Below are 24,279 nucleotides of genomic sequence, written 5' to 3'. Positions count from 1 at the left end.
TTGTTGCACCACTGTCTTCCAGCTCCGCAGTATCGACAGCTGTGAGGCTGCCACATCCCACAGTGATGTGCTGTGAAAGAGAGGGGTTTAAATCAAGCCTTCCTTGGAGCAGTGGCTCTACATTCACTAAAGGTGTAAATCTTTGGAAGCAGCTCATACCTGAAGTGCATCCACCCAAACTGGAGTAGGGGAACTGGAGCTGCTTAAGGCAGGGCTAAAGGTGGGGAGTGGGTGGTGGGCACCTATAATGCAAGCCCACATCTGCCAGCACTGCTCTTACAGCATTGACTGGCTTTGTCTGGGGGTGAATGGGGCCCTCTGTGTTGAACACCAGGAGAAATCATTGTTTTTTCTCACCATGGTTTGGAGCAGTCTGTGCAACTGTCTCAGGTGGCTTTTGGGGTATGTCAATGCTTGGATAGTTCCTCAAATGTCTTTAGAAAAGTGTGGCTTGTGAGAGAAGACCTTGGCAGCTAGCACCTCATGAGTCCAGTGGGTTGATTTTGGTTATGTTTTTCGTCCTTTAATTAAATCCTGGGCACAGGCTGAAGGGATCCAGTGACGTGAAGGCCCAGCTGTGATCCATCCAGGGCCCCAGTCCTGTCCTTCAGCACACTCAGTTCAAATGAAAATGAGCTACAAGATTCGCAGCCAAATTATATTAGAGTGGCTCACAGCAGTCAGCTGGGATATAACAGGGTGTTTTCTAAGGAAGGCAATAAAGAGAATATTGTCTAGATTAAAAACCTCATATTAAAAATATTTTTCTGTGCAACCAAGGAAATCATGCTTTATTAAAGTAAAATATAGCTTACACAAATAAAGAGGAAAAATAAGCACTGATGTCCTTGTGATTTCCTATTTCCTTGGTAACTGACTATTATGTTCCATTCTCATTGAAGCCAGACAATGTGCATGTGAGTGCAAATGTACTTAAAAATATTGGGGTTTATGATTTGTTAGTGCTACCCACTCCAGTATAGAGTCTCATGGTTTTAGACCCAGGTCAGGTACCTACAAGGTTACTGCATTGCTAACTGCCTGATTAGGCAAGATATGGAAAACGGGGTGAGATCTGTGCTGATTTAGGGTTTCTGGTGTTATACGAGAATTTTCTGTTTGCAGATATTCTCCTAAGATATCACCCTTGCTTCTGACTCTGAAAGCACAGACCAGCTTTTCCCTGTACAGTACCTGGCAGCCTTTGAAAATGCATTGATGTTTTCAAGGCAAGGCAAGACAGCTGTTGAGTGGGTGGGTGGGTGGGATGAAAGGGGACTGGAAGGAAATGGTAGGCATGAAGAATGTTCTTCTGCTTTTCTGCCCTGATGTTTTGTTTCAGTTGGTGACATTCATCAGGTAAGTCCTTCTTCACATGCCTTGGCTCGTAGTGTTTTCTGGAATGAGCAATGCAATCACAGGTACAGTGTCTGTCCATATTGGTGTGACTTGTTGCTGACTCACTGCCTCCCCTCTGGCCTTTTGAAACCCCAAGGTGGAGTGGCTGAAGAATGAAGAGGTGATTGATCCTGTGGAAGACCGAAACTTTTACATCACCATTGATCACAACCTGATCATCAAGCAAGCCCGGCTTTCTGACACCGCCAACTACACCTGTGTTGCAAAAAACATCGTGGCCAAAAGGAAAAGCACCACAGCCACTGTGATAGTCTATGGTAGGTGATGCCTTGTACTGTTGCAGGTGGATGGACACACACTCAGAGCAGGAGGGGGGTGCACAGCTCTGGCTGCAGTCAGTGCCCAGGCTGGGCTGCCTGTGCTGCCTGGTGACTTGCAGCCGCACATGGGGACTGCAGTTGGGGGCACTGCTGAAATCCCTCAGGAGTCTGGGGACTGCAGTTGGGGGCACTGCTGAAATCCCTCAGGAGCCTGATGACTTGTCTTATTGGTGACAGGCAATGGTGTTAAAGGAGGAAGAGCCCTGCACAAAGAGCCTCGTTGGAGAGAAGGTGGCTGTTCCCCTTGCTGTAACACACACTGGCTGCAAACAGCAAGGAGCCACCAGGGCACATCCTCCAGCAGGAGTGTCCAAGGCGTGGCTTATTACCAACACGGTTCATGTTCTTAGTGACCTTTTTCTGAAATAAGAGAGAAACTGGTAGAGAGTTTGTGCTTCCAGTGACTGGTAAGAGTGTCAGAGGTCATCAGAATCCACCATCTTCTTTTAGCTCTTTAAATAAGCTTATTTTTGGTGCCTACATACCCTGACACCAAGAGCAAAAAAGCAAAGCATTCTTGGACTGCAGTTTGTAGGCACACAGCCTAGCTTAAAACTAAACATCAGGGGAATATAAAGCATGGCATAGCATTATTCTGTGTCAGCATCCACAGTCCTGATGTGATTAAGGCAGGCCCTGCTTTGGCTGGGAAAGGATGGGATTCCCTCCCAGGGTCTCTTCCAGCCTGTGTTGTGCTGCAGCTCTGCCTCACCAGTCCAAGCCTTTGCCCCTGCAGAGTTACTTCCCCAAATGCATTCCAGGTGGGGGCATCCACCAGAACAAAACCTGCTCTGATTATGTGCCAGCTGACTGAACTGGTGTTTCTTACAATCAGCTTAATTATAGGATAGACAAGTAGGAAAAAATCCCTATGATTATCCCTAATATTCATTTCATATTCAGGGTAGCAGTTAGATTTAATTGTAAGCAGTTGCTTCTCTGAAGTTACAATGAGTGCTTTTTACTTCAGTTTTTATAGAAAACTGACTGAATTGAGTTGATTAGCAGTGCTTTTGGTATTGAGGGATGGACCATGCAAGAGCACCATGTTTTGTAACTGAGATGAATGCAGAAACATAAAGATGTAGGCGTACTATAACCCTTCTTCACACATATAAAGAATTTTTTTTCAAAAGTGTATTCAAGAGACATGTGTAGGGAGCAGTTTTTATGGGTTTTGCTGCCAGAGCTGTTTAAGGGTTGTGCCATATCACAAACATTTGGGTTTAGGGAATCTGAGCAGTTAATATGTTATTTCCCATACCTGACAATCACAATATTATGTAGAAGAGCACAACTCCTTCTTCATTCCTCCATCTATCCCAGAAACTGTGATGGATGAAAAGGAGAGTCAGTATAAATAACTTTCCAGAGATAAATATCTTCCCAAATTCCAACAAAAAGAAAAGCATTTAGCATTAGCTCATTCTGAACAGCTTAGAGAGGTGCTGGGACATTTATGTATGCACCAGCTATGTCCACAGAGGGATGAGTGAAGTCCTGACATCCTGAAGTCACCTTCTTGAAAGAAAGGAAAAGAAAATTCTTGATGTTTAATCAAAGCATGGGGGTCTCTCAGCATGCATAGGTGATGGGTGCAACTGGGCATGAGTGGGAGTGCAGGTTATCTCCCTCTGGAAAACAGTGCAGCTTTCAGAGCACAGGCTTCTGGCTGCCTGAGCTCTCTGAACCTGCAGGGATTTTGGTCATACACACTCCACCAGGCGCTTAAGGCTGGGTCAGGTTGGTTTTCAGGATAAGGCAGGTCACCTGCCAACCCTAATAGTCATCAAGTGATGTTTTTCATTCAGCATCAGCATTTCTTCAGCTTGTACAATGACTTCTGGCACGCACTTGGCGTGCTGGAGATGTGGGTTTGTACTGTTCAGTGCTGGTTCTCGTGCCATGACTTGTGGCCACTGTTTGAGGCCTCGTGACACAGAGCCAGAAGCTCCCTGGGGCTGCCCAGGCTGAGCTGTTTGTGTGACCATGCTCTTTTTCTCCTGCTTTGCAGTGAATGGAGGCTGGTCCACCTGGACAGAGTGGTCTGTGTGTAACAGCCGCTGCGGGAGAGGCTTCCAGAAGCGCACGAGGACCTGCACCAACCCTGCCCCGCTCAACGGCGGCGCCTTCTGCGAGGGCCAGAGCGTCCAGAAAATAGCTTGCACCACTCTGTGTCCAGGTTCAGTATGAACAGCACACATAAATAGTTTGTCTGTCATCAGTCATTTCAGAACACTTGCGACAGCTTCCTTTTCATTATTAATAAATCCAGCATCTCAGGGAATTAACAATCAAATGTAGTGCATAACCAGATAAAATAGTGAGCGAATCATAACAAGCAGCAGCCCTTCTTTTGCACACTGCTTGCACTGTGGTCTCAGCTCTTACAGTTCAGGAGATTTGGGAATATTCAGAGCTTCAAAATGTAGGAGATAAGGGTTGAAAGCTCTGGAAAAGAATTGGGATTTGAATATAGAAAGCAACTGTGATGTAAATATATTTGCAATGTCTGTTCAGTCCAGCTGTCTCAGCAAGTAAAGCATCTGGGATGTGGGTATTAAATTTGAGGCAGATGTTTACCTGACATATACAATTGTCAAATACAAAGGCATTTTTATTGGAAAGAGATGTGCATCCATACTTTTGGAAGTTATTTAAATGTAACTTCTAAAAAATACAAAATTGTTTCAGGACATGAAATGTAGTTGGTGACTTCTTGTGATAAAATTCTGCCATCTGTCTTACGGTCCAGTGCTCTCCCACTACTGACCCACTCTAATCAATGGCAGTAAGGCATCTTCAGTTTGTGAAGTTTGGTAATCCAGCTCTCTCACTGGAACAGTTTTATATATTATTCTTCAGCCGTTCATTTTAGTGCTTTTGAAAATAATTTGCAGGGTTTTGAAAGGTGCTAAACACTCCTGGTTCTGTTCATGTGAAATAAATTGGTGCCTCCAGAGATTTCTTTTAATAGAGAATATTTAACATTAAATATCTTCCTATTAAAGAAGAATTTCTGGAAAAGTCTAACCTCTGTATTAAAAATGCCACCCCCCTGCCACAAAATTAAATCACAGATCCCTGACTTGTTGCTTGTACACTTTGAGCATAGATAAACTGGTTAGAAGTTTATATAAAGGGGAGGAAAGACCAGAAATGGGGGAGGACAGAGAGAAAGGAGATGTGGGGATGCATGTGCATTTACAGGCCAGAAGAAGAGCAAGCTGATGATCCTTCTGCCTTGCCAGGAAGGGCTGGGAGCTGCAGACTGGCTTGTGCTGACACGTGCATTGCTCTATCTTGGTCTCACTGTTGTGTCCCCTAACAAGTTGTGTCCTCTCCTTGTCTCAGTGGATGGCAAGTGGACATCCTGGAGCAAGTGGTCCACGTGTGGCACGGAGTGCACCCACTGGCGCCGCAGAGAGTGCACGGCCCCAGCTCCCAAGAATGGGGGCAAGGACTGCGAGGGGCTGGTGCTGCAGTCCAAGAACTGCACGGATGGGCTCTGCATGCAGGGTAAGTGCTCTCTCCAGGATCTGGGATGTATGTGGCAAACCATGAAATAACTGCAGATCAGCATCAGTGACCTAAACTCACAAACCATTGTAGGAGAAATGAGTTAGGGACCAGTTCTCAACCAGCCTGGACACCCCACTCCTCTTGCCTAGAATATGGAACAGTGAAGAATTAGAAAGTCATAACAGAGCCTTTTACTGTCTGCCCTCCCCACAAAAGAGCCCTCCTCTCTATATTGGCTCAGCATCTGTCCAGAGAAGCTTGGCAGTGGCTCTTACAGCACTGCAAATGGAAAAATAGAGCATTTAGAGCAAAGCCAGCAATTCCAAATGAGTAAACTTGGCCAAGCAGATCAGCTTCTGGCTTCTTACTGTCAGGAATGGTGAGTGCATGTGTTTCTATTTATAATAATTACACTCCTTTTTCAATTTCGGGTAACCTGTGGTAGAAGGAGGTACTTCATCAATGCAGTGCTGATGCAAACTTCCTATCTGGTTGCCAGCATGCTGCAGCCTCCTGAAGATCAGCTTTAGCACTGAAGTCTATTCCACCTGTGCCTATTCAAGCAGTGGTCCTGCCTTTCTGACTAATGGAGAGAGAAGCAAAGAAAAGCAGGTTTTTAAGTGTAATTCTGACATACACTGATGAGCAATTATTCAGCTCTACATTTTGTCCCTTCTCAAAAATGAGGTCTTCTCTGCTCTGCTGGTGCATCAAAACTCCCTTTCACGTTTCATTAGTGAGCCAGAATCCTCACATACAGCTCTTTCCTATTCCTTCATCCCACCTCTCTGCAGTACTTCTCTGTCAAGCTTCAGCTCTCTGTTGTCCAAAGAGTTGTGGCTGTGCCCATCCAGTACCTCTGTGTCCAGATCATAAAATGCTTTTGGCATTTTTGTTCTAAAATTGGCATTGAGTTCTATCATAAAAAAAGGAGTAAAGAATTCTTATTCTTTGAGGCAGGTTACTTTTGACTGAAATATTCATGATGACAGAAAATGACACTACCAGCTAATAAATTGGTCTGCTCTTTGAATAAGTGCTATATAGGACAGCTCCTATGTTGGTAGTGATCTCTGAGCTACCCTATGGCACAGCATGACCATTTACTTTGAGGTTTCCCAGATTTACAAACATCTCCCTCCATGTGGCTCACACAAGCATTTCCATCATGTTAAAAGCTATTAGTCAATGTCAGTGGTCTATAAAGATGTAATCCCTCAAAACACTTGCTTTTATGGTGAAATTGGGAAGGTAACATTCAGAACTCCTCTCCTTTTCATTTCTAAGGATAAGGAAAAAAATCCAGCTACATGTTACTATACAACACCTTGGTGACTTTTATTGTAGGGAAGCTAATGCAGCCCTAGTTCCAGCAGTGTTAATAAGTCATTATGGCAAATTAGGAGGAAAAGATGCATTCCCCACACAGAAGAGCTCTTCACTATCAGATTATATTTAGACAGGTGTATGTCATTTTTGTGTATGTGCATAAAGAGAGCCATTTAAGCAGAAATCTTGTGGAAAAGTAGATATAATAGTACAGCAGAATAAAAGCCCTGTAGGGATCTCATTTATCTGTTGATGGTGTATTGCATTTTATTTGTGAAAGTGGATGCTGAGTATAAAGCAGAGGTCTTCAGCAGGAGAGAGGGTGAAACTGTTGTGAATCCTATTCTGCTTCATATATATGTATATAAAAAATGGTAATGAAAAATATGCAGTCACATAATGACCTGCTTAGCTCCAGGGACCATGATAATCCTTCAGTGCTGGAATTTAATGGCACTGTTTTAATGGTGTCTTTATACTCTCAGGGTTTCATATACCTGTAAAACTTCCAGTCCTGCTCCCTGATCCATCACTGCTGAGAAGATTGATTTGCTGTACTTTGTGGCAGTGTGCCTGCTGCTTTCTCTTTCTCTCTCCTTCCCTCTCTTTTTATTTATTTATCTTTGTCAGTTTATGCAAAATCAATCTGAACACTTACATTTTTGCTTGTGTGGATTTAGATTCTTAGAAAATCTGCCTGCTGAGCCAGGAAGACACAAAGCATTCCTTTAATTCCTATAACAACATGCCTCTTTCCACATTATTTGAGGCTTTGGGGGTCTGACCTGGAACTGACAATTCTCTTAGCCTGGTCACCTGTAGATTCACAACAGTCTTTTCCAGTGGCACATGTGGTGTGGAGGAAGCTTCAGCCACCTTTTCTCTGTGGCCACAGCCCCCTAGGAGATCTGTTGGCCAGCTGCTTACCTGCACCACAGTCAAATCCTGTTTCTTGGTGCCCTGGTGCTGCTTCCTTACTGCCAGTCTTTAGTGAGAGCCTGAAGGTTGACACCATGGGTGTAGTGAGGTCAAAGAATTAGTAGGCAGACACTCTGCCAGGAGTCTCTAGCCTGTTGCTCTGACAAAAACTCACTTGTAAATATGTATCTCTATATAGCTGCGTGTAAAAGATATCCTGGAAAATGCTGAATTGAATGAGTCTCATTTACAAGCCCTTTCTCTTCCAGTCTATTATTCACTTCAGGAGCATCAGCTGGATAAATCAATAAGCTCTTTCATCAGACTGCCCCTGCTCCAGCAAAGAGCACAAGTCTGCACCACTATCGATTTCTGTGGGGATAAAAACAGTGGAGCTTTCTCCATCCCTTGTAATTACAGTATTTTACACCCAAAGCTGTAGTTTGTGCTTACCACTGACTGTGGCATTTCTCATGCAACTCTGCTGTTGCATTTATTCAGACTAATCATCTTGCTGGTACACACATCCTCTCCCGTATCCAGTAGTTTGTGTTTTTCTGTTAACATGAAGGGATGAACAGCCATTAAACTAGAGAGCCCACAGAGAGCCAGCAGGCTGAATTGAAGAGGAAAAGCAGATGTAGTGAAAATTTAGGACAGTCATTGCTATTTTAAGTTTTCAAGTACACAATATTGTCTAGCAGTTCCCATTATAACAATTTCAAAATTCCCATAATAGCATTAATAAGATTTTCTGGAACAAAATCTGCTGTAGGTGTGAGAAGAATTGGCTGGTTACCACCCACACTAGTTGCATTATTGCCTCCATAGTTGCATTATTTCCCACTTGATGTGTGAGTACCGTGGTAAATACTTCAGTGCAAGGAACAACACTTTTAGAGGCACGCACTGCATCTCACAGGGGATTGCTGTAAACTGAAGCACTGCAATTAGCCCTTCACTTGTATCACCTAATGACTTTGGTGGGTGTTTTGTGCAGGGAATGAGAAAGCAAAGCACTCTCCTGCTGCCTCAAACTTCAGTACAAGTAGTTGCCTTCACTAGGTCACAAACATTTTTAAAGCAATGTACCAGGAGAAGTGTTTTGCTGGACTCACTCTGGAACAAGTGCAAGATCACTTGTGTGGTACAAAACGCTGCTTTTGCTTTGCATTATGTGTAAAATTCTGCTGATAGTCAAGAAGAGGGACACAAGCTATGAGGAGAGTTAGCTGTGCTTCATGGTTATGTTGAAGGCTTTTTACCTGAGTTGTGACATGCAGCTGTCACGCTCACAGCAGGTCAGATATATCCTTTCTGTTGAGGATCTGAAGTGACAGTGTTCAGATCTGTATTGTCCCTGTCCTGAATGAATAAGTACAGCAGGTCCACAGGCATGAGCTTGGTGCCTGCTGGTCTTGTAGGCTTTTCTGAAATCTTACCTGGGATGTGCAGGGTTGGCACTAGCTCAGTCAGAGGGAGAGAACCAGTGCCCCTTTTTCTGCTCACTTTTGGCTTTAGTCAACCACTGTGGCTTTTCATAAAAGGCTGGCTAAGTTGTGCTTTAATTTTTTTTTTTTTTTTTCAAAACACAAAGCTAACTCTCTTACAGCAACAAGCAAGATAATACAGAAGCACATGTTGTTGCTTGAGGGCTATGGGATATATATTTACACAAATAGTACTGTTGCTCTGTGAAATAGAATTACTTACTTTATATGGTCTCATGATATGGAATAAAAATCTATCATTGATTAGGAACAAAAGGAAATTTCCACCTGGGAATCATTGCCAAGGGTCATCAGATTCAGTATGGAATTTCCCTCTGTTTCTTGAACATGAAAAGACTATGTGCTACTGTAATTTTAAAAAAATGGAAGAAAATATTCAAAATATCTTCACCTGTTGCTACAATACTCTGGACTAGGTCTCAGGTCACTCTGGTCTTTTCCCTGCCTGTTAATTAGTTAAGCATGCAGCTTAACTATCTGGAAATGCAAATAGCACCACTGGAGGAAAAGACACCATACCATGGTGAAGATGTTATTACCAGACTAGTAATGCCATTCCTTCTTAGAAAAGGCTGCCTTCTAGTCAAGAGTGAATTGATGTGACGTGGTGATAGCAAATCTGTATTTGCTAAGTGCTCTGAAATCCTCCTCTGAAAAGCAGTGTAAAGTTCATAAGGTTCCCTCTTGCAATGATAGTGCCTAAGCAAGTGAAAAAGATGCAGTTTATCCTGCTTGGGCATTAAATGGCAAAAATGCTTCTCTTTTTCAGTCTTGTCTCTGTTTATACAGGTCCTGAGTGGAAAGCAAAGTTATCCTGATACCAGCATCTCTTTCTTTCCAAAACATCCATATTCTGCACATGTCCTGCTTGGTTAATGCAACATGTCAGAAACTCTGATGGAATCAGAATTCGTTTCCCCTTTTGGCTTGATTTGAAAGCAGGCATTCAGGGAAAAATTACAGGGCAGAGAAGCTTGATGAGGACCACAGGTCCACCAGAGCAGATCAGTGTGCAAAGAGCAGGGGAATGTTTTCCAAGCTCCAGAAGGTAAGCAGAAGTCTCTCGAGGGAGGCTGCAACAGAAGCCTGTGTGTGCAGAGGAATGAAATAAAACCTTTTATTAAGAGCATGTGGGTCAAGAGAGAACTTCTAATACATTCAGGCTGTCAGTATAATGACACAGCCACCTGGTCTGTTTTGGCCTAGCAGGGGGAGTTCATTCATTTGAAGCAGGCATCTCATCTGTTCCTAGAGGAAGTTTTCCATAATATTGTTTTTTGATATTAGTAAAGGGATGTGTTATTCCATTTTCTACCCAGCTACTATGTAATGGTGTGGCAGCCAAGGGAGTTTATGCACACATCTCAGTTATGACTCATCTCTATTGTAGTGACATGAAAAATCCCTTGCTGAGAAGCATCCGCGCTCTGATGGGCCCTGTGCAACTGAGAGTTCCTGCCTAGAAAACCAGCTGCTTGAAGCAGATAAAAGTATTGGGAAAAAGTAGAAATGCAGAGCCACAGGCAGAACCCAGGGCACTGAAATCCATGTGTCTTAACCCCAATCAGTTCAGAAAGAGCCACCTCCTCATTATTTTTAAAGAAAGCAAGTGCTGTAAGATCTCTAGGCTGTTTTCAAAAATCTGCACTAATTAAAAAATATTATAGCTATGCAGAGAGGAGAAAAAAGACAACCTTGTCCATCTCTACTTTTCATTCTTCTTTATCCTCTTAGGTTTTCTTTTATTCTTCCCTATTCCTCTACACATTAAAAGCTCAAAAAGTTACTCAGATAGATGAAAGAAGAATTCAAATCTTATGAAGTCTAACTGATACATCGATTTAATTGTAGAAGAAAACCACCCCATACAGAGACAATAATGTACATTTATATTAGCCTTGTCATATACAAAGGCGGATATATTTCATGATTTTTGCTTTTCTGTCAGGGTGTCAGGCAAGGCAAAGTTACATGAGCACCTGAAGGCTCATCAAGGAGTAAGTGAAACAATTAGAAGTAAAACTCAGTGTTCTCTATTTCTAAATCTGGACTAACAAAATTATTGGCAGCATGCTTAGATGAAAACTCATGTTGGGGAAGGAAGTTTCTAGAATGTGGGAAACAAACATTGAGCTGATCAGCTGATTCTGGAGCCTGTGGACTTTCTGAGGTTGTAGGCTGGGGAATACAAGTTACCTTATGTGTGAGCATATAAATCTGCCAAAGATTTTTATACCTGTTCCGTGTGGATAATGCATGCTTTCCATGACCCTTTTTGTCCAGCATTCTTAACAGTTTTGATCCCCTCTCCTAGATCCTCTTCCACTTGTCCCTTCCTTCATCTAGCTGTTTGCCATGTATCCTCTCTCCAGTGGTGACCCTTGTTCTCATTTCAGCACTCTTGTCCCACTACAGCAAAGTGAACCCTGGGAAGTCTCTCTAGCGTTCAGTCAATCCAGGAGTGGAATTCACAAATACACATCAAGTGTAGGTGTGTATTTGTGAATTCCAGTGCTAGGCATGTGTTTACTTTTGCTGTCAAACATGCATAACAAACCCAGTGCTGAGGTCCTACTAAAGACTGACATAAGATTTAACTAAAAGGTCAAAGTCCTCAACTGCAGACGACTGTGTAATGTCAAACTTGGATATTCTAATCCACATCAGATTTTAGCCACAAGTTATCCTTCTCTTCCATCTTCTCTTATTCACATATAGATGTCATGCATGTTTAAATTCAGGCAAGACCTTTCTATCAATGTTAAAAAAAAGTCAGGATCTAATTAAAATGAAAACATAATTGCCGACTTAATTGTAGAATATCATGAACTCCTGTTCAAGGAGAGAACAAGAGAGTGTCCCCATTGAACTCACCCACTCAGGAAAGATTGGAGATAATACCCAAGTAAATAATCAATCACAAAACCTCAAGCTCCCTGTTTATTAGCCCACCCTGAATATGCCAATAATCAGTCCTTCAGAAGGAAAATAAATTGCTGTGCATTATCTCTGGGATTCCTGATATCATATCTGACCTTCAGCATCATTACTACAGACATCAAGGTCTTTCTTTAGAATAGAAAATGTAGGGAAGGAAAATCTTTCTGTCTAAGGGAAATCTTTCTGTCTGAAAGATTTTTGCTGTGCCAGAGACTCTGTTGTTGGTTTGGTTTTTTTGTGTTTTTTCCAATTTTCCTCATCAAGCTACTCTGCCCTGTAATTCTTCCCTGAATGCCTGCTTTCAAATCAAGTAGAAAAATTTTTCTGATTTTTTTTCTATTTTTTTCTGATTTTTAACCACCCCAAGTAAGGTATAGCATATCACATCTTCTTGTTCTTGTGATACATTTCCTGGGAAACAGCAATGGAGAGAAACAATTAACAGCAAGTAGAGTTCAAATTTTATTTTTAATACTTTTCCAATCTCATTAGCAACATGCTAAGTGAACATGAAGCCTTGACACTAAACAGTCAGAATATGGGGTTTACTCTAAGATTACTCTTGTACCCTTAACTCTGCCCCTTGTAGAAAAGAAAATGCTGGAAACATGCAGCCTCTGGTCAATGGAACTTGCACAAAGCAATTTAAAACTCCTGAGTGTCAAATTAAATCTCCTAAACTCTTTCTTGCAAGCTGGGAATATGTGACTGGCCATCATAGATGGAAACCTAGATGGACTTAGATGGAGGCCAAAAGCATTGCAATGTATCTGAATTAATATTTTGAAAGTCTTCTCTGAAAGCTTTGAGCCTTTGCACACTGTACTGATCATCTAGAATTTCCTTTAAAAGTACTGAAGAAACTCAAGCAAGCTGGTGATAGCTGTAGGAATGATGGTGAGTGAGGCAAGGCAGAAGGAAACAGGACTGGTAATGCAAGGTCACAGCCACAGTGCTGCAAACACTGCAGGGACATATAACCTTTTCTTCCTTGTCTCAAAACCCTCTCTGTATAATGGAATTCAGAATATAGAATTGATGAATGTCTCTTCCCATGAGTGCAAAGAAACCTGAAATTAGGCCGACATGGAATTGAGAATGGCATTTTACAGGGAAAGGGAGACTGGCTGAATTTCTAGAACTTGGAATTTGGAAACAGCAATATATATACGTGGGGTGAGTTGTGGATTTTTTTACTCATTAAGATCCATTGAAGTAGAAATTAACAGCAAGAGAAAAAGTTACTAGGGTTCTTAAACCAATTTTATTCAAACTTTCCAGTATAATTTCTGAGACTGAGACTCATTATAGAAAATTCCAGCAAAACCCAAAGATTTAAAATTATATTCTGAGCTACTGCAGCTGGCCCAATGAGGAGGGTAATATGACTTAATGCTGAAAGACCTCATCTTGGGAATTAAGAACAGAAGCAATTTGGTGCATGTATTTTGGGTCTGGTATGAAAAATAGTAACCAGCATGCTGGCTTTGAGTTATCAGATACTGGAATTCATCTGATGTGATGTATCACAGCAAAAAAAAGATTTACTGAGTTGTTTCAGTAGACTCAGTATACACCACACATCTACTTCAAATCATCCAAGAGCTATTTCCTTCAAATGTTTAGCATCTGCATGTAAGAATGTTTCTCTGTTTACTGAGAAAGGAAGGCAGCAGTTGAATGCATGGCATCTTGTTTTCTCAGAGGTGATTTGAGGGCATTGATGGAGCAAAAAGGGGGAAAAGTGCTGCTACAATTTGTTATGCTCAACCTGTTGAGTTCTTGGCAAAGGGATGTCCTTGAGGCACATCATGTGGCCAGGCTTTCAGAGGGACCATGGAATTACTTGAGCTCAGCTGTTTTTGAAACTGCTACAGAGAGAGTAAAGAGAGTTTATAGATTAGAAGCAAGTGGTGCCAGATTAAAGTATGATGCATTAAATAAACTAGCAGTTATGGTGTGCTTTATGCAATCTTCACCTTATTAAAGGAAAGTCCAGGTCTCCATTTCTCACTGATCTCAATACAGTCTCAAACTATGTGTCATTAACTGTGACCTCAGCTGCTAATGCTATAAAACCATATTTCTTTGTAGGGTAATTGTAAATATTTTCATAAGTATGACCCAAACTGCTCTAGTAAATAAGTGTCCAGAAATACAATCTTGAACTGCTTCACCTGTTTTACCTATATAGTTGCCAGAAAGAGGGAAAATAGGCAGGAAAAATACAAATGGAAAACTGTCTTTTCTTTCTCTCTTACTTAAATATTTTGATTTCTGCAAGCAGCAGAGTAAAATATTTTCATAATCTGATCAGTTCACTCTAAAATTGATATTCATTAATACAAATTCAGCGACTAGAAAGCTAGCAAAACCAATTATGGACCAAAAAGGGGAGCCAGTTACAATGTTTTCTCTGCATGAAGCCATGACCTAGAGTTTTATAACACAGGGATAAAAATTCTCTTTAAAATATTCCAGTTCACAGGCCAAGGCAGTATATTCCCATGGCTTTCTAGGCAAAATCAAACACAGGATTTCAGAATGCCCATGGTCATGATCCTGAGTTCCCAGGCTGAGCACCATATGTGTATAAATGCCCATGAATATGCTGAGGAGTTGATTATTTCCCAGTGGAAGAAGAAGAGCTTAGAACAGTCATTTTGGTGATTCTTTGGTGACAGTCACATGCAGATATGCTGAGGGCTGTTCAGTGACACAGAGCAGCATCTCTGTCTCCCAGGGCCTCCGGCACAAATGTGATTCCAGAAGGTCAGAACAAGGCATGTGGGACCAGAGTGCTCAGGCTAGACTTCCAGTGTTTGGGGATCATCTGCCTTCACAAACTGCACCAAACTAATTAAATGAGCTTCACAATCTATTCAGTTAAATGGTCACAATTTCCCAAATCAGTGCCAAGTGTGACTGATGCTTAAATTAAGTTAAAGCAAATTGATAAAAAGCCTGCTGTAGTCTTTTCTATATGTCAACGTTGGCTTGGTTAATTTTTCAAGTACAATCTGACATATGCCCTTCTTTGCTTTTCCCAGTGTGTTGCATCATTATAAAGGTGATTAAATTGCTTTTCTCATACTTTCTAGCATGTCTACTTAAAGCACCTTTTTAATGGTACATCTGCATTTGTATGAAGGATTTGTGCCAGTGTAATTAATTTAGTTAAAAAACCCCCAGCTTTGACACTTGATAGAAACACTTCCTTAGGCACAAAAAAATATATTTACAAACGTAAATTGGACTGTAAAGTAGAATACAAAGAGAAATTTAACTTAACTAAAAGCTTTTTACTGAATGCCTTTACTCTGCAATTACTGTGGTTCAATTTCTGTGTGTTAACCTGAGCCTCCCACTGATTTTTCAGGTTTGATGTAGGGTGAGGTACTTGTAGAATGAGGGAAACAAATTTTGGTAAGCCTTTGAAAGCCTTAAACAGCAGGCACTATGCAAGCATAAAGTATGATTATTGCTATTTTACTCATTCAACAGTAAGCTACACAACAAAATAGCAGAAGCGCTCTTGAAAATATGTATTTCCCAACAAGCTGTAGGAAGCAGCTTAAATTACTTTTCTCAAAGTAGCTCAATGTGAAACCAGCTGTTCTAGGTATGAGTCAGCAGCCTTCCTAGAGTCAAACCCTCCAGAACCTTTCTAAATTCACACTCATTAAAAATGTTCATCACCCTGGTAGAAGTCCCTTAGGTATTTGCCAAGCAGTGCTGTTAATACAAGGAGGAAGAAAAAAAAAAACATGGAAAAGATCTCTCTTCACTGCAATTATTTTGAAGAGGGGAGGGAAGACATTCTTCATTATTTCAGTTACTAATCCCAGCAGGCTTGTGTCATTATCTGATGAAAATGTCCTTTTTTCATTGTTTGAAGGCATAGTCAGAGGGACCAGTGTGACAGCCAGCTTCATGTAGAAAACCCCATTCTCTTGTGCTGGGATTGTGGCACTGAGCCTGCCTCCTGCCCATCAGTGCAGGGCTGCAGGACTTCTCCTTGCCCTTGCAATGCCTACTCCCTTTTGGAGTGTTTTTTGGAGGTGTGCTTAAAGCTAATTTTGTTGTAAAACATCCTGCCCAAATGGCAGAAGCATCCTGTAGTATCCTTGCCTCTTCTTCCTGTTTCAATAGATAAATAATCGTGTGCACAAAACATTTCTGTGGAGGAAATTGGCATCACTGTTACGTGGCTGCAGGAATGCTGTCTGTAGTTAGCAGTAAGAGAATCTGTGAACCTTTTTAAGCCACAAATATGTATTTGTGACTTGCAGGGTCTGTGGAGAGGTTGCAATGAGGCAAATTTCTGTTTGAATATTTGAGGATTGTGCTTGTTTACTTTGCTGTAAAAGCTTGAACCTGGATTTTCATTTTCCTGTGAGGAAAGAATGCTCTCAGTAACATCACACCTAATCCAGGTGCTGCCATACTTTGTGCCTGTTGAGTGGCAGATGCTGGATCCCTTCAGATGTGGCAGGAGTGATGCACAGCCTTGAACACAAAACTGAGCACCTCAGATGTAATGTGAGGAGAGAGGAATAGCCTCTTCAGCTCTGCACAGGTGAGCTCAAGCTCCATGGGTGATGCAGAGCCAGGGGATGTGGGCTGCTCCATTCCATCTCCCCTGAGAACCTGGTAGGGCACATGAAATGCAAGGAGACATCCTCAGCTCTCCCAATAGATTTGAACACAAGGCAAAAAATCATCCAGAAATGCATCCAGCCTAAACTCCACTTTGTCCCTAGGCCTTTAAGTTCCTTCTTCCTGCCTCTTGGTCTCTCCAGAGACATCTTGGCAAAGGAAATATTGGGCATAAGGCCATAGCTGAAATTTACCAAATTATGAGCCTCAGCAGTAATTTGGAGTAACAAGGGTACTGTAAATTCATGCCCAGGCTTGCTGAGCACTCACTCAAGCCCTCAGAAGTTACTCACCAGACTTTTCATGGCCACTACTTCAAGTACACCAGTAGAAAGAGAAGGCAGTTATTAACAAAAGATTGAATATGCATGTTGAGAGTACACATAGGTGAACTTGCCTCAAAGCCAGGGAAATGAATGTAAGAACATAATATTTCTAAAAACACTGGTATGGCTGGAATCCTTGCTGTGAAGTAAAGCTTTAAACAGAGCTTACAGGCTGTATAGCTTGTGCCATGATGTCCCAGAAGAAAACATCATCGTCAAAAATCAGCTGGTTTTGCTCTGGTATTTCAGGTAAGGTAGAATTTATGCAGTAGTTAATGCCTGGAAATTTTGGAAGGAGGTATGCCTGTGGTTGGGATAGACTGTGGCTTCATTAACAAAAAATACAGCCAGGCAGCAAGATATGTGTAGAGCACAACAGATGCTCACAACAGAGCACCCAAGTTCTGGGAGCTGGGATTATTAGTCTGCCTGTAATGTGGTCCTGTGCATTAGGCACACCCCAGGAGTGCATTTTCCAGTTTTGTCTCACCTGCAGGGAGTCCCCAGCTGTGTGAGCTCCTTGCAGTGAGATCAAAGGGGAGGGGGTAAAATTCCCTCCAGGAAAACTTAAGAGAGGGTGATGGAGGAGAGGTACCTTCTTTCCTACACTGACTCTAATCCCATCCCAGACAGTGACTCTCCTGCTTAGTTGGGATTTGTCATTTACCTTTCCAGCAGGATGGGACTTGGAGCACTTCACTCATTGGCCACATGGGAGATGTTGCTTAGTGGGTTCACATGTCTGAGCTAAGTGGCTCCAGCACGCTGGGCTGAGGGTAGTGCAGAAGGAAAAGACAAAGGAAGTGATATCTCTTCCTTATCCATCCTGAAATAAAGCTGTAAATTGTGTTATGATTTTGTCAATATATGGTGCTTGCAAAGATTTCAAATAAATAATGTTCTGACCCCAGGGGCCTTATTGATTTTGTAATGATTTCAAAGAGAAACCACTCAGTTTACTGTTTGCTGACAAATTCTTTACTCCCTAAGGAATTTCTATTGAACATGTATTAAGGACAGGATAAAATAATTCTAAGGAAATACAGAGAGAGGGCTTTGTGCATAGACTGCTCCATGAATCAGTATTTAACCTCTGACCAGTGACAACAGGTCTCCTTTAGCTCTATTAGATCAACAGCAAGTTATTATAATTAAATATAAAAACTGTTTAGAGCCTCACCGAACATGTCCTGGGAATTAAAGCATATGGCAGGGATAAGGATAAAAAGACTTTCCATATGCTAATGACCCTAGATGTCTGAAATAAATTAGATCCATTACAGTTTATGCTCAATAAAAGAAAGACTTTAAGCACTCCAAAGTTAGTGACTCGAGACCGATTTTGGCTTAGAAATTCAATCTGCCTGCTTATTAATTCTTAGTAAGGCTCTGGAGGAGACAGGGGATGCAAAATCATAATTCTGTGCTGTATCAGAATTTTAAAGCGCCATCCGTTTCTTTTCCCTTTTTTTTTTTTTTTGATTAAACTATTTTTCATGCTTCATTTTTTTGTTCTCCTCATTTGATTTTGTTCCCATTTTTTGTTTAATTTCTTTCTTTTTAAGGTTTCATTTATCCTATTTCAACTGAACAGAGAACCCAGAATGAATATGGATTTTCTTGTAAGTTTAATGTTTGGTTTTATGTTCCTGGATGCTAATTTGATGCTGTTCCTTGGGTTAGGCTTTACTGTTAGGCAAACTCAGTGTGACTAGGCAAAAAAAGGGACCTATTCAGCAGGGTGACATTCTGCTTGCTTGACAGCAGGCATGGTGCTTTGCAGCAGACACAGGATTATAAGGGCCTTTGTGCATAAGGGAAGTGGGAGAAGATGCTGCCTCAGAGACAAAAGCTGGAGAGAATGAGCCATCTTCTCATTAAAATTCCCTTAGCAACTGGGCGGAGTGTGGTGGAAGGGTAACTTGTCTTTGAGCCGGAACTCAAGAGTTCTGCTTCCTGAACTGCTGGGTTAAAAATGGGATGTTTCAAGTTTGGTAAATTGAAGGTCTGGTAGCCTGGAGCTGTCAGAGATTGATCAGTCCCTTTCTGCATCTGCCAGCTCTCACCTCTGCAGCTGGAGGGCAGCTTGGCTTAAATGGCTAAAAGAGATAAAATAAAAGTGATTTCACATGTTTCAAACCAACAAAAATGGGGTACTAAAAGAGTCTGATTTGTTTTTGCACTTCCTTTTTTCATTAGGCCATTTCTAAAAATGGGATTCTTCACTGTATAGAAATACATCAATTTTTGAACACATACTCAGACCTTTTGGAAAAAAATGTCTGGTGGATAATGATGCTAGAGATTAGCTTGGAATTGGTGCTGAAGATAGGGTACAAGCAGCTAGTAAAAATATCATAGCCATTTCCTCACAAGACAGCTCTAATAAATTTTGGTTCCTTTTGGTAAATTACCACATTATTTCTTGTGCTTACTTCAGCTTTTATCTTAATATGTATGTGTTAATGCCACTGTGAGAATTCAGTGCTTGATTCTCTGCTTTACTAATTTACTAGCTTGTATTTTTGAAGGCAAATGGATGGAAGGGAGTAATGACAGGTTAGATTTAAAAAAAAAAAAAACAAAAACAAACCAACCAAAGATATGTCCTGATATTCCACAGAAAATCGAATTTTTAGGTTCTTTTAGTTCTTTTAGAGTAAAAATAAGACTTCTGAAGTTTTAAAAACCACATGACTTTGGTATCATATGAACTTCTAAATACTAATATTATGACATTATGTCACTAAGATGCAATCTAATTTCCTAGGGTGAATTTAGTTCATAAGACTATAACATGTTTTGCTTAGTAGTTCACAGCCTGAGTATTAGATAGATGAACAAGTGGATAGGTAAAGAGTTAGAACACAAGTTAGAGAGAAATCAAGGATTGTTTTCCATCAAAAGGGCATAGACCTGCTATATGGTGTTGGAAACGGATTTTAAATTAGCCTGTAAAAAAGGCAGTAAATATCTGCAGGAAACAAGAAAAATAAGAACATGTTTTCTTGAAAGTCCCTGTAAGGAGGACATTTCTTGAAGGTTCCTGGCCTCTCTCCCTGCAGCTGCTCCTGACTCAGATGATGTTGCTCTCTACGTGGGGATTGTCATCGCCGTGATCGTGTGCCTGGCCATTTCTGTGGTCGTGGCCCTGTTTGTGTACCGCAAGAACCACCGGGACTTTGAGTCGGATATCATTGACTCCTCGGCACTAAACGGGGGATTTCAGCCTGTCAACATCAAGGCTGCAAGGCAAGGTTAGTTGGCATTTCACTCCATTTTGACCAATCCAGGGAGATGCTATCAGGTTATGGTCTCTTGGGCTGCATGAATGGTATTGCTGGATGCCTGCTGACACTTGATAAAGAGGAGGAAGATCGTGTTCATATGTTTCTGATTGTCTAATGCTCAAAACCCATGATGGCATTTGTCAACAGTGCTCAAGAGTATAAGGCAGGTGAATTTAGCTTCTGAAGAGAGAGCATGAATGTGAGAGTGAAATTCAGGTACTTTTGTGGAAGTACAGGTCCAGCTCAAGTTGAAATCAAAGGCAAAGCTCTGACAGAAACAATGGAGGCAGGATGCATCACAGGAGTGATACTACAGTAATTCTATCACATCTCCCTCCCCTTTATATCACTGATAGCTTTTCTTCCTATGCCCTGTCTCCACTGGTATAAACAGTACTGTGCATTTAATAGAAAATGTAGAAGTTGTGGTAGAACATAATTTAACAATGAATATTTTTATCAGTGGTGCATAACAGCTTGATTTTTTTTTCCTCACTTCATTGGCCAGGAAAAAACCTCTAAAGGTAGTGCTGCCTTTATCAAGACACTTATTTAGGCTGAAGAATTCCTCTTTTTTCTCCAATATCTACACCAAAAGAATATCTATACTGTAAAAGTTAAGATGACAAGAGAGTTGTTATGTGTAAGATTAGCAGAAGTGTTTTCTTTGCTGAAGAAACTTTGAAAGCAAATCTTAGAAAAACGTGATGCAGGTACTAACCGCTCACTGCAGAGAGTCATGGAATGATGACTTCATAGGCTTGTTGTCTTTTATTTCAGGAATGATGTCATTAGGCCAGTTAGAAAAATTGGGTAATGGTTGTCACATAGCATTTAGGGTGGAGTTTTTTAGTTAAAACTTGATCTACTGAGCGATGAAAACATCTTGCCCTGAAGCTAGGCATGTCATATTTGGAATCCGAGCGCAGCCTGGAAAAATACTCCCAGTGAAAACTCTTCAGAGCAGAAGCATGCTGTAATTTTGTACAGCAATCAGATTTCAAAGCAGCTGGGGCAATAGGAGCCCTGGGAGTTTGCTGGAGAATTCATGGAAATGGAGATGAAGGTTCAGGGACTTTGTGTATCTGAACGTTTGGAATGAAAGATAAAATGCAAATGCAAATTGTTGCTCGGAATAAAGTCATCAGAACAGAAAAATAACATGGTTCTTCCTTCTCATCTCCACTGCAGACCTCCTGGCAGTGCCACCAGACCTCACTTCTGCTGCAGCCATGTACAGGGGTCCTGTGTACGCCTTGCATGATGTCTCTGATAAAATCCCAATGACCAACTCTCCAATCCTGGACCCACTCCCCAACTTGAAGATCAAGGTTTATAACACCTCCGGTGCAGTCACTCCCCAGGATGACCTATCTGACTTCTCCTCCAAGCTGTCCCCACAGATAACTCAGTCTCTGCTGGAGAATGAGACCATGAACATGAAGAACCAGAGCCTTGCTCGACAAACTGACCCTTCATGCACCGCCTTTGGGACCTTCAACTCCTTAGGAGGCCACCTAGTAATTCCCAACTCAGGTAAGTGCTAGACATGCTGGCCTGAACGTGCAGTTGTTTTGTGGGATTAAGTGGTGTTAGCTTGTCTGTGTGGGGAAAGAAAGTCCATACATGGGACTCTGCCTTTTCTTTGATCAAAACAAATAAATGGGGCTTCCCTCCCCACTCAATTTGCATCTACAAAAGTACTTTGAATATTTTCTACCCAATCTTTTAGCCACCTTTTAAACACTACAGGCTTGAGGAAGACTTGGGCCCCTCACTACAAAAGCACCAGTCTTAGGAGTAGCAGCTGAGGGAGCTGGGGTTGCATAGCCTGAAAAAAAGGAGGCTGAGAGGGGACTTGATCCTGTAGTTGTTCTAGTATTTCCAGAGTCCCATATTGTTGTTATTAGATTTCTAAAGTCCATACCTCCTGGGTGCATTCTCATGGCTGCAGATCTTCACAGACTCCTTCTTCTGCATGCTGTTCTCTCTCGGGTCAGGGCTCCTCCAAGGCTCTCCCTGACTGGCTAACCCACCCCCTTTTATCCCAGTTATCTTCATTGGTTGCAGCTGCAGCCCATGGAGGGCAACCGGGACCTCTGGGGCAAAGCCTCTATACACATATTCAAATACATATCCTCTACTATATTATCCCTTTCTACAACTGCCTGAAAGGAGGCTGCAATAAGGTGGGGATTGATCTCTTCTCCCAAGTAATGCATAGGAATGTGACCTAATGGTGAACACTGTGATGTGTTAATGATTGGATTCAATGATCTTAGAGGTCTCTTCCAACCTAAATGATTGTCTGATTCTAAACTGAATATTGCAGAGCTCTTAGCCACTTTCTGAGACATGCAAGATTTCAGAGCTCCCCTGTGTCAAGTGCAATTCAGCATCACCTTTTCCTTTCATGCAGTTCTAGAAAAGGGACTTCAATACAGTAAGCCTCTATTGTGTCACTGTACTAAAAGAGAACAAATTAATTTCAAAACAAATTGGTTGCTCCACTTTCAATTCATGGCAGTCTATGTGCAATTGAAGTAGGACAACAGAACACCATTTTTGGGAGGCTTTTTACCTGTATTTATTGTTGACTTGCTTTACAACTAGGAAAGAGAGGACTGAGCATTGAAGGGCTATTGATGTAATGCAACATGCTGCTCAGTCTTTCTCATACAGCACCAAGTCAGGTTTCCAGGTCCCTTCAGGCCACCCTGACAACAGCAGGCAATTTCAGAGCATCCAAGGAGCTCTTGGGCAGCCTTGGGAGAGCTCCAGTCTTTCAGACAGATTTTTTAGCAGGGCCATGCTGCTGCTGCTTTGTTCCTACATGAAGTGTTGATGTTCTTTCTAAGGAAGTTCAGCACCTAGATGTTCCCATGGGTTTAGCATGATACTGCAGAGCAGCATTAATATCTAAAGTGAGAATTAATCAAATACATAAAGCATTTGATTTGAGGAATGTGCAGGGTATACAGTGGTCAGGAACACACCTGCCCAGTTTCACTGGATTCAAGAGGGACTACAGTACATGTGAGACTGCAGCTCACAGCTTGGCCATTTTACAGCAAATGCCCTCACCAAGGAGATGGTGCCTACCCTTGTCCCCTGTGTCTCTGCTGGATCATTTCTTTTTTGTTGATGTTATGGGGGAAGCAAAATCCCTAGGTGGCCCAGGACCTGGGTGGTTTGGTTCCAGGATGCAGTCCCACACTGCCCATGAAGCAGCCAAAAGTGCTTGGACCCATAGCCCTGATCTCTGAGCTCCTGACTAATGGGAGGCAAAAATATCTGTGAAATTCAAGTGAAAGCTGAACAACTTCAATAAATCTGGTGCTGACTGATGAGCAATGTTGAAAATTTGTGCAATACAATCTTGGATTTCATATTTTTCTAAGTAGCAGCTGAAGATAGATATTGATACTCACTTTTCATATGCCACAGTGGTGCACATTATCAGCAAAGTCCATTAGTCACTGTTAATTCACATATATTAATATCAATTTGTAAAGAAAAAACATTTGATGCTGAAATCCCTTCAAAATGATTAAAGTAATGATTCTGTAAAATAAAATAATCTGTCTGCTGCTACTTTGTATGCCTCTGTGCTGCTTCTAGATGTATGTCCTCCTGAAGATATGATCAGAGCCCTTCAGTTTCAGTACACCTGCCCTGTTACAGCTGCAAGCATGCACAGGTTAGGCTGTAACAGGCTGTAGAAGGCATCTGTGGAAAATGCTTCCCTAGCCACCCCTCTCCTCAAAGCTAAGTGTGAGACTGAGGTCCTGCACACCAACACACGGGAGGTGTCCAGTGTAACCGAACTGTGAATGCTAAAGAAAAGAGGCAGAGCCATGCAAGGTGTCTATAAAGTGTCTCTAGTGTAAACACATCTATGAAAATAGTCTTCCTCTAGGTTTGTTTTTAGCTATGTGGTAAGAACTGTATGCAAATCCTTGCCAGTGATTTTCAGCTAATCCTCATCTACAAAGAGAGCTGCTGAGATGTGTCCATAGAGTGAAATAGCCAGTTCATGGGCCAT

The 24,279-nt window shown here is 41.7% G+C and overlaps 1 protein-coding gene across 2 annotated transcripts in view; it reads left to right on the top strand.

Moving 5' to 3' along the window:
- The window catches only part of UNC5C (unc-5 netrin receptor C), a 251,049-nt gene that overhangs the window by 196,749 nt on the left and 30,021 nt on the right, over nt 1-24,279 (top strand). Inside the window, exons 5-10 of one of the 2 annotated variants that reach the window (XM_071431659.1) lie at nt 1,496-1,676; nt 3,754-3,921; nt 5,094-5,258; nt 18,510-18,566; nt 20,010-20,201; nt 21,426-21,770. In XM_071431659.1, the coding sequence (XP_071287760.1) occupies nt 1,496-1,676; nt 3,754-3,921; nt 5,094-5,258; nt 18,510-18,566; nt 20,010-20,201; nt 21,426-21,770 (1,108 nt within the window). The remainder of the gene's footprint in view (nt 1-1,495; nt 1,677-3,753; nt 3,922-5,093; nt 5,259-18,509; nt 18,567-20,009; nt 20,202-21,425; nt 21,771-24,279) is intronic. The other variant, XM_071431660.1, reaches the window with a different exon arrangement.

The sequence above is a fragment of the Agelaius tricolor genome, unplaced genomic scaffold, assembly GCF_023055355.1.
Source record: "Agelaius tricolor isolate 1412-34295 unplaced genomic scaffold, bAgeTri1.0.p SCAF_8, whole genome shotgun sequence".
Classification (NCBI taxonomy): Eukaryota; Metazoa; Chordata; class Aves; order Passeriformes; family Icteridae; genus Agelaius; species Agelaius tricolor.
The sequence above is the reverse complement of the archived record's forward strand: the minus strand, read 5'-3'. Positions and strand labels throughout refer to the sequence as shown.